The sequence below is a fragment of the Aptenodytes patagonicus genome, chromosome 5 (genome assembly GCF_965638725.1).
Source record: "Aptenodytes patagonicus chromosome 5, bAptPat1.pri.cur, whole genome shotgun sequence".
Classification (NCBI taxonomy): domain Eukaryota; kingdom Metazoa; phylum Chordata; class Aves; order Sphenisciformes; family Spheniscidae; genus Aptenodytes; species Aptenodytes patagonicus.
Window position 1 is genome coordinate 7,009,317 of NC_134953.1, and position 10,903 is coordinate 7,020,219.

The following is a 10,903-nucleotide window of genomic DNA, read 5'->3' on the forward strand; positions in this document are numbered from 1 at the left end:
CAGTTTGCTTATATCAACCAGCTGTAAGTTACTGGATAATAATTTAGATTATAGTAGCTAGACTTCCTTTTTTCTGAATGGCCAGAAAATGCTCCTGTGGGCTTCCCGTTGGTACTATCTGTATCTAATCATCATTTCTTCCAGTAAATGGAAACCCTTCTCTTGGCAGGCTGCATTTTTACTTCAGCAGCACCAAGGCTGACCTCAGTGCTTTAAATAGAGCAGACACATTTCCACCTTTGCAAACTGAAGGCCATTTAGCAGCTTACTTGAATTGTGTCTTAATTAAGTGCCTACTAGAAATACACACACGGACCCACACCAGAACTATCACAAATCTACCATCTGTTACTGTTTCATTCTCCACAAAAAGCATCATTATTGGGTGAACATGGCAATAAACAACCCTGCAGCCCACCAAAGCAGTTTCTTCTGTAAGGATTTGGACAAATTGGGTAGAAAAAATGATTTTCAGTTTAGATTTACACTGTACTTGCTATACTTGGGATTATTTGTTGGATTAATAAGTGACTTCTGTCCCTGAGGCAGCTAAGCCAGATTTCTTAGGAGCACTTTCTTTGAAAAGAAGTTGTGAGCTTCATGATCTATTTTACTCATTTCTTGCTTGGACAGAAAATGCCTATTGCCTTGCTCAAATATGTTTTTCACATGCATGAAAAAATTTAGCAACAGGGTCTATAAGTCCTTTCTGTCCTGAAAGGGGTTTAGTTGAAGGTGAGGATTCATGAAATTGATAGAGTTTTTATTTCAGGCCTGTGATGCATACTTAGCAATGCTGGATTCTTGGATGTGCGGATTTCTCTTTATAAATGTTCTTTGAGGCCATGAATGTACATGTGAAATGAATGAACAAAATTAACCTCACTGCAAATTTGCTGATATATTTTCCTGAACTTGTTTTATGTACAGTCACAATCCAAACATAATTGTATCCCTTGCTCTATTGACAGTATTTAAATATTTAATAAATATATAGTAAATATGTATTTAAATATAACTGCACCTAAAATCCTCCTCTCCCTGCTTTTCAGCCATTCTTTTAAATACCGTTGCTGGTGGGTATGTTACTGGGTTTTGTCAATATGTAAATCTGTTTGCTAGAGTCATTACATTACGGTGCAGCTAGAAAAAGGAGGGTGATTTGTATGGTGTCTTCTCTGAAAAACCATGACATGATTCACTTGAAGAACATTCTACTCAGACAGTATGTCTGTGCAAGAGAAAACATACAAAAAGTGATATCTGACAGAAGAAGGTCCTAAATCACAACGGGTATTATGTGAGGTACAGATTGAAGGAAACAGAAATGCAAAAATCTAGGTAAATGTTCATGAGATAACAACTCTAGAAGAAATTTTTTAGTACAAATCTAAACCTGCTTTCTCTTTCTTTCTTTCTTTCTTTCTTCCTTTCTTTCTTTCCAGTTATGTTATCACAAACCCACCGTATGAATTTGAGCTTGTGCCGACAGACTTGATCTTCTGTTTGATGCAATTTGACCACAACGCTGGCCAGTCCCGGGCCAGTCTTTCTCATTCCTCCCATTCCTCCTATTCTTCCAGCAAGAAGAGCTCATCAGTTCACTCCATCCCATCAACAGCAAACCGACCGAACCGCACCAAGACCAGGGATTCCCGGGAAAAACAGAAGTATGTGCAGGAAGATAGACTTTGATATGTGTACCTGCTCCCACTGTGTGTGAAACTTGCATTCACCACCCATTCTCCCCAGTTAATGTTTCCAGCAGTAATGTTCCCTGTTTTCCCATGGAGTTCTCCCTTTTTGTACACATATTTTGCATATGTATGACAGTGTGCATGTGATTGTCATTTTTATTTCACCACCATAAAACCCTTAAGCACAACAGCAACAAAGCAGACGGACCAAAAGTTATTTATGATGCTAGGGGAGAAAAAAAAAATTTCTAAACCCATAGGCACACTGAAAACATAAATAACTCACTGCAGTTACTCGACATATCAGAAAATAGAGTATATTTAACATGAACACTTGCTCTTGATGTCAGAGTTACACAAAGAAAGTCATTTAGTGCAGAAGTGTTGATGTATGTTGCAGTAGGTTTTTTTTATATTCATATTTACAGGAGTTGCTACATTTATTTGAAGCTTATAAAACTAACCCATTGAAAAAAAACCACAAAAAACCAAAAAAAATCATCAACCAAAAAAATCCCTACTGATTTTTCACTCTCAAAGCTTATATTGTATAGGGCTTATACTCTTTGTATAGATTATTGCTACGCACCTGCTTTATACCAAAGCAACATCAGGGACTTTTCTGCTTGTTTAAGGACTTTCTCTAAAATAGTAGCCTTTCGGAGATAGTATCTTTTCCCTTTAACACTGAAATTGTCTAGGCATGGAGTTGTAAAACTCCAATGGTTTAATTTAAGTTTAGAAAGAGTCTAATTGCATATTAAATTATTATTCTGTCTATTTATACTGCCACATGAATAGCTATATTTTCTTTCACTTTTGACATTTGGGATAAAAAGCCATATGTATCATAAATATTGGATGTAAGTCATTAAAAACTGCCTTTCTGGGACTTTTACATCTTTAAAAGGTGAATTAGTCACCTTATGTACAGAATAAATAATGTTCAGAAAAGAGCAAGCATTTTTCTATGCTTAAGTATCAGATCTCGAGGGACTTTGTTCCTTTCCCCAGATGGTAGTTCAACTTTTCCAAGTTAGAGTGGTGGTATAAATCTTCCAACAAGAGTCCTAATATGCGAAGATCCTCCAGACATCCTGCTCCATGTTCTAGCTGGTTCTTTTCAACGGGCGCATGCCAGTATGCAGGAATACAGGGGAAGACAACTGAGTGCCTTTAAGGTCTCTCCCATTTGGGAAGAAAAGGTGCTATGCCCTAGACAGCTGATGAGCAGAACAAGAGGGCTGGGGTGGAAATATCCACTGTGCGGAGGCATCATGTTCTAGGCACTTGCCGGAGCGTGGTTCTTGCAGATTCTCACCAATGACACACCTAGCCAAACAAAAATCGTGGCAGGGAATTAATTAAAGTAGCGGAAGGGAAGCTATCCTAGTCAGCCATAGAAATGATACTTCAAGCTTGTTTTTTTAATGTCAAATGCCAACCTTTTGAAATACAGAATTAGTTCTAGGTGGTATGAAGAGTTTCCCAGGGTAGGGAGGCCAGAAACACGTACCACCTTCCCTGGCTACCCAGCAAGAAAGCATGCAGACAGAAAATAAGTATTTGGATGCGGGAGTGATTAGCATTGTAACTGCCAACCCGGACAAGGTGCTTTTATGGTTAGTGTTGTTTTCTACCTTCCCCTTCCCCAAGCATGATAATTTTGAAGATTTGCTTGCTGTGTGAATTGACAATGAAGCCAAGCACTTTTACTGACAAAACCTGGAACCATCTAAGTGGGCTACAGAGAGTACCACTGTGCAGTGTTAAGCATAATGATTGGAATACAGAATATATGTGTGCGCGCATTCAAATGCAGCTGTAAGTCCTATCAGCGAAATACGTTGCAAATTATCGATGCTCCCCTACAAACAAGTCTATTACAGTTGCTCTTCATCATAAAGACAAATTCACGTGTTTCTTTTTGCAAAGAAAGTTACCATGTTTTGCCCTAAGAATATTTATTACTACAAGGATGTGCCAGTTAAAGTGCTCAACAGGAAATATGACAGTTTAAAAGCATTGTAAAACTTACATAGCTTACTTCTTTTTCTAAAGTGCAACAAGGATGAATAGAATGGGCCAAGGTATGACAATTAATGGTTCTGCATGACCTAGCAACTGCTGTGGGTTTCCTTCTATAACTTTGTCCTTGTGAAAACTTGTGAAATTAAAAAAAAAATAGTTACAAACTTTATTCAGTTATTGGTTTGTTTGTTTGGTTGGTTGTTTTGTTGGTTTTCTTTTGCCTTTTTTTTTCCCTCCAAACCAGAAGTAAAACTGGCTGCTGCTGCTGCTGCTGCTGTTGCTCAACCCTGTTTTATTTTTTATCCTCTCATCTGCTTGCCTTTCTAATTGCACGTGTCCTTTTGTAAACACCCAGGTTCCTGCTCAATGAAGATGCCTACCCTGGTGCAGACATGACTTTAATTTCCCATTCCTCATTACAATTCCTTCCCTCCCTTCCCCTCCCTACTCCCCTGTCCCCCGTGTATGTTCATGAGCATCTTTTTATGTTGGCAATATTGACTGAAGATAGTCGAGAGCAGTTATGCATTTTGGAAGAATGTTAATGGCTTTGACACCAAAATGCTTTTCCATTAATGTTTTATCTGTTTTCCATTTAGCAGAGGAAGGAAGGGTGTTAATCTGAAGCCACTTGTCACATACTACATAATTATTTTATCCAAAAAAATAGTATTTGTATAACTGTGCAGCTCAAATAGAAAAAATATAAACAGTGTACATTAGAGAAGCAACTTGTCTACTTTGTGAGCAACAGAAGAGGAATATCTAACATGGACGCAAATCTGAATTCTTCAAATCATATTGAAGCCTAATTCTCCTCCGTCTTCTGTCCTAAAGTCAGAAGTCTTAAAGTTTTGACTTTTAGTTATACCATGTGCAGTTTTCACTGCTAACTATAGTCAAATTGACCGAATAGTTTATTACAGTGACGAAGATTTTCTGATACGGATATTCTAATGAAATTGGGAGGTTGGTCATTACAAGTAGAGGAACGTTTAAATCAACTATGTTATATTGTCAAATTTTTTTATGTTGGAAAGTAACAGGAAATCTCCCGTTTGTTCAGAAACCTATCCCAAGTCAAACAGTCTTAGTAACTACCCTGGTTAGGTTTTGAAAGTGGAAAAGCAGCACCAATGTCAAGAGATGACATTTTAGAGCTTTAAATGGAGGTCCTGCCACTTACATCAGTCCCAGCATGGTTTCGACAAGGGAAACTAGGTTCTTAGTAACTTTGTTGATCTGAGTGTTGACACAAAACCACATCGAGCAAACCTGCAGGTTCTTGGCATGGGTTCCCACTGGCCTAAACTGGCAGCGTCAGGCATTTTCCAGTGAAATTACCATTGTCAAAAGTAAGAACTTTGCTAGTTTAAAAAATAAAAAAATCAACAAGAGTTGATCCAGAATGGCATTTTTGTCCCAAAACTTTAGTTGCCTTGGGGCAAAATAAAGACCTTCACAGAAAGTAAGAACAGTTTCTTCTCTCTCCCTGCAAATTACTTACTGCCTGCTATATGTAAAATATTCATCTGCCAAACAAAGAATTGCTGTGGAGAATCTTTCATTACTTTTTTCTCATACAGGAAGAAATTGCATGGGAGAATTTTCAGCTTAGCTATAAACAAGCTGCCTATGTGGAGGGGGGGAGGCACACAAACACATACACACAGACTCATTTGAAACTGCAGGTGTCATGAAAGAAAAAAAAAAAGCATGTTTAAAACAATTGCAAGGTAACCTGGGATTATGGCGAGAACACAGATTTAGTAAATCTTTGTGTCATGTTTAGCTAGTGCTTTCTTTGCGTCTGCTCAGAAGAGAGGGTGTTTCACAGTGACATTTATTCAAATGTGATTACTCAGTCCAGAATTAATGACAGAAATTTAAAAGCACCAGAACAATAAATCTGTTGGAGAGAATTGCTAGAGTCTTACACAAGTTGAAGAAATCTGTATTTTGATCATTTTACTTTAGTTATTTATATCTTCTTATGCTGCAGGGAAAAGTCTTACACAAGATGTTAATTTTTATTTACTTGTAATAAGAGCATGAAGCCTTTAGAACCTTCATGGACACATTGGGGTGCTGATAGCCCATTGCAAACACAGGTGTTTGAGGGGAAAGTAAATGTTTTCTGCTTTCTGATACATGAAGTTACTTAGCTGTTCCAACACCTCTCAGGTGGTGCTGTCAAAAACAAACCCGTCAAATAGCGTAGGAAGATGAGGGACTCTCCTGAACAGCTCTTAATGAAATAGAAAACTATGCCTGTTCTCACTATAATGTAGAAACACATATGGTAAGGATCGACATGCCAAAAGGGAGAGAAACAGACTGAACATGACAGAGAACTGAAAAAAAGTTGGTGAATATAACAAAATATGAAGACTTAAAAAAAGGGTTTTCTGGACTCATTTAAAGGAAAGAGTAAGTAGTTTGTTTAAGATACATAAAAATCTGTGCTAAGACTTTGAAAGACGTATTGAAGTCAGACTGCGGGCGTAACAAAAAAGATTGAAAAGTGGGTAAGGGATTCAAGAAGGACATTTAGTAATTAGGAGCAGAATATCTTAGTGGCCATGAGTAAAGATGAGTGTCAAGCTCACATTTCAAAGGTAAGTATAACAGGTCGATGGACTTTCATAGGCAATTCGTCATTATGTGGTCAAAGACAATTTTAACGGCAGAAAAGGAACAGGAAAGGTATAAAGCTGGGTCCAGGCATTTGATGCTGGAGATGATAATGCCTGGATCAAGGTTTCACCACTGGCAAAAAGAAATTTAAACAGAAAAAGAAATTAGAACCTACCAGTTTCTGCATTTATTATTTATTTTCCGTATTTATTACTTGCCAGGTAAAGGCAAAAAAAGACTTGATGGTGTCTTTTTAAAGATCAGCTCCCTGGATATGAGTTTTATTGTAAAGATTAGCATATAGATAATTGCCTTGTTTTGAAAATTCCAGGGAAAGCAGGGGAGATGGAAGTGCTTTACACTGGCTGCTGAGAAACACAGTGCAGTTCATCCCTGATCCTTAGCACTCATGCAGTTCTCCCCTTTCTTGCTATGAGATTGAATTAACTTGCACCAAGTTCTGTTTGTAAGGAAAGTTGGTGCACCATATGTTAAAAAAAGAAGGTAGAGATAAAAGTTCACAGTGCTTAACTTGCCTCAAAATCATTTTAAACACAAACCATTAGAAAACTGTTAGTTTGAAATTGTTTATGTGATCTTGCAAGGCTTTTAAAACATGATAACCATCACACTTTACACCTCTCTGAAAGGTTAGTTTAATCGTAGATCACATAAAATTGGTTTCCACAAATGCATAATGGTTCATATGTCACACTTGAACTAAATGGTTTTTTAAATGGAGCTGAAATTATTTTGATGTGTACACATTCCCAGATTTTTTTTTTTCCTACAACCTTTCTTAAACCAGCCCCCATCAGGAACCATTCCCTTAAAGTCTCATTAATAATTCAGATGTTCTGATGACTTTAAAAGATCTATGGAATTGAGGCTTTTTTTTTTTTTAACTGCTTGACAAAAAGATAAATGAATGTAGAAAGAAGCAGTAGGAGTCTGGCAAGCTGTAGATCATCTCTGAACAGATTGTAACTTTATCATTCTGTCAGGAAGAATAATTTAAAGCACTTAATCAGTTAGCTTCAGTGTGCAGGATGTAGCATTATGAATTCCTATCATCCAATCTGTTCAAATCAAAGGGAACTTAATTATAATAGGTAAGAGAGAGAGAGGGAGAGAGATGGGAGATTGAGCATTGTTCAGACTCAGGCAACTTTAAGGTGGCCTGATTTACCTGATCACAAATGAGTAGGATATTTTAAAAAGAAGTAAAATACATTTTACAAAATGACAAGACAGTTGTTCTGTTTACCTTCAGTAATAAGCCACTAATGATTAATATGATTCCTTTTTTTCAGTTTAAATTTTTTAAAACACATAAGCACATGTAACAAATATATCTGCAAGACAACGACAACAACAACAAAAGATGGATTAAACCAGTTAGGGGTTTGTTGTTGGGGGCTGGAGGTGTTGCGTGTGGATCCTTAAAATCCATATCAAGTATAAGTGTTTAAATTTCATATTCATGAAAGTGACTGAGAAGTCCAGTAATTCTGGAAATCAATCCACTTCTTTAGAGGCCCTAACTTGGAATCTAGTTGCTTATTTTTATGCATTTATGCCCAGATATTTGTCCTTTATTCTTCCTCATCTTCCAGTTTCTATTCTCTGCTTCACCTCCTGAGCTTTTGCGCTCGATCCTTGGGTTTCTGAGGTGGATTTTGCTTTTATTTATTTGTTTGTTTATTTATTTATTTATTTATTTAAAATGAGCACTCCTTCCACTCCTGCCCTGATTCCAGCCCAGATACAGCAGCATTTCAGTGGTAAGCAAAAGTGGCAGTTTGTATTATGCAACTGAGACACTAAAGCTTCTGAAGCATTTTGGGTTCCCCATTGGAATGAGAGGTAGTGCATACATGTAAGAGAGCGGCTCTGATGTGCCCCCGTTGCAGAATCCCATCCCTGGAACCATTTGTGCCCACTCTCTGCACACCCGTCTCTGGAATTTGGGGAAGGAGGGTGAGCATGGAGACCCCTGTTCACAAATGCTTGTCAAAGCACAAGCACCTAACGACCATCAGCGACTCCAAGACCAGGAGCTTCTGAGTCTTTGAATAGAGCTACCCTGTAAAGTTGCACACGTGTAATTAAGAAATGACAGCAGTAATTGCTCTCTAAAGGGCTTACGAAAATTCTTTTGCTTTTTTTTTTTTCTTTTGAGAATTTTAAGACGTTTTTGTCCACATCTGCGTATGAACAATGCAATACAGTGGTTACAACCATAAGCAGCTAGGGCATGGCTGCAATGCTGCAGCCTCTCAGCATCCTCGCTCCTTCCCACATTGCTCCCAGCCCACCCTAAATCAGTAAATTCTTCCTACGATCATGGAAACAGACACTGCCCAAAGATATAAAAGGAAGAGCTTCCCTTCTAATCTTCCTTCAAGTCCTTGCTTCCTTTGCCTTGCTGTCATGTATCACTACCAATCCATTCAGGATTAACTTGAGCCCCTACTACAGTCATCTGCAGCATCAGGCATGTTCCATACCCCTTCCCAAACTGGAAAGTTCAGCAGCGCCCAAGCAGCCAGGTTGCTAAGTAGCAATATAATGGCCATCCTGTGCAGGAACGCAGCCATCTGGCAGCGTGACTGCAAGCCCTAATTATTCTAGCACCAACTGCGGAAAGTTGTTCTTTACATTCTCCTGCATGATTTCTGAGCCAGCGGTAGTGACTACCCCGAGGCTGAGATGGTTCAGAGAAGCCTCTGACTCTTTATGGTGCTCCTCTGTATACGGACTCACATGCTCTCTTCTGCATTACCCTCATCCCATCTGCTCTCCTCGGCTTCTCAGTTTAGCCTTTTATTTGTATCTTTTTTTCAATAAATGACTCGGAGGGTGTTCACCTGAGCATGAAAAAAGAAAAGCTCTCTTACATTCAACAAGCAAACTAGCATATTGACAGTTTTCTTTAGCTTCTACTATCAAATCTGCAAACCTGTCATCCTCCTTTCATGAAAAGTGTTTTCAGAGGTATTAATCTAATGCACTGTACTGCTAGTAATTAGTCAAAGTCACCTTCTATCGATTGTCTTTTCTCTATAAACTTTACTGACTGCTCCCCCCTCCCCCCCCTTTTTTTTTTTTTTTTGGTGTTTATGTGTTTATGTGCTTCACTAATTAAAACTCTCATTTTCCCTCCTTATTCTGTCTCTACCCATTTTGCTCCTTAGCAGAAAAGAAATGGTTTACAGATGAGCCGGATAATGCCTATCCCAGAAACATTCAAATCAAGCCCATGAGCACTCACATGGCCAATCAGATCAATCAATATAAATCGACAAGCAGCTTGATACCACCAATCAGAGAAGTTGAAGATGAATGTTGACTCCTTCGAGGCCAGAACTATTTTTTTAAAGCCTGACAAACTTCATGAATGGTGATGTGACATTTATTCCTCTTACATGCTGAACCACTGATGGAGAAGTTAAGAAGGGCAAGCTTAATGGGAAAATAAAGTAGACAGATCTTTGTTTGTCTGCCTTTAATATTGCTTCCACGTATTTTGGAAACTATTTCATTTATAAATGAACATAATCAAAACTAGTCATGTATAGCCTCTAGCGTTTTAAATTATTTTTATTTATTAGAAAAAAAATATATTTTTCTTTTTTTTTCATTGTCAAGTATTTTCCCTTAAAAAAACTGCATATGTGGCCAGACTCCTAAGAATTAAAAAAACCCCCAACAAACCTCAGTCTTTGGCCTAAAGGAGAATGACGGTCACAGTTATAAGGACATGTAATTAAGGGAGACAAATAATATATTTGCAAAAAGAAAAAAAAAGGTCCAACTTGTATTTTAGTAAATCAAAAAAAAAAAGAAGAAAAAAAAAAAAGAGAACAGTTCACCAAAATGTTTCTTTACTGGAGGATGTGTATTTTGTTCAGCATTGACACCAGCTCTTAATAAACTGAACTTATTTATTTTCAGAGTTGAAAGTCATATTTTTGTACATGTAACATTCTTCTGAAATATTCTTTGTTTTATTACCATATACAGATCATCTTAATTGCCAGTTATGTTAAGGTCTAACCACCCTCCACACGCACCCCCCATACCCCCCCCCACTACACACACACACGCACACAGAAGCCCAGCATCCTCGTTAACTTTCTGCGACACTAGCGTAGTGAACATCACTACCCTAAACCGAGGACCGTGTAGATAAGGTGCTCATAGGCAACACTTGCTGTCAATGGCAAATCTGGCAATTCCACTCTGCTTCCCATTAGCCACCAGCAGTTGCTATTTCCAGGAAGGCCAGCTTGGCAATTCCTCTTCTTTTGCCATGTATTACAGTGCTTTAATCCAGACTGCATAAATAGTGCATGAAATCATAAGTTATAAGCCTTCCCACCTACCATATTTTGTTGGTTCCTTACTTCAAAAGTGCTGATGGCCTTGCATCACTCTTGCTTATTTGGTTCAAATTCTTCCTGATATGCGTAGAGGTTTAGCTCCAGATCTTTGCACTTTGGTGATAGCTCATCACTTGGTAAAAGGCACACTGA

General features: G+C 38.1%; 1 protein-coding gene across 30 annotated transcripts in view; it reads left to right on the plus strand.

Annotated features, from left to right (window-relative positions):
- The window catches only part of KCNMA1 (potassium calcium-activated channel subfamily M alpha 1), a 519,886-nt gene extending 509,565 nt beyond the window's left edge, over positions 1–10,321 (plus strand). For 9 of the 30 annotated variants that reach the window (XM_076338440.1, XM_076338419.1, XM_076338420.1 and 6 more), the window contains 3 exons: positions 1,446–1,670; positions 3,759–3,787; positions 9,563–10,321. In XM_076338440.1, the coding sequence (XP_076194555.1) occupies positions 1,446–1,670; positions 3,759–3,787; positions 9,563–9,717 (409 nt within the window). In that variant the 3' untranslated portion in view covers positions 9,718–10,321. Of the gene's footprint in view, positions 1–1,445; positions 3,898–9,562 lie in introns of those variants that run through there. The other 21 variants (XM_076338422.1, XM_076338424.1, XM_076338433.1 and 18 more) reach the window with 5 other exon arrangements.
- Positions 10,322–10,903: the final 582 nt, after the last annotated feature.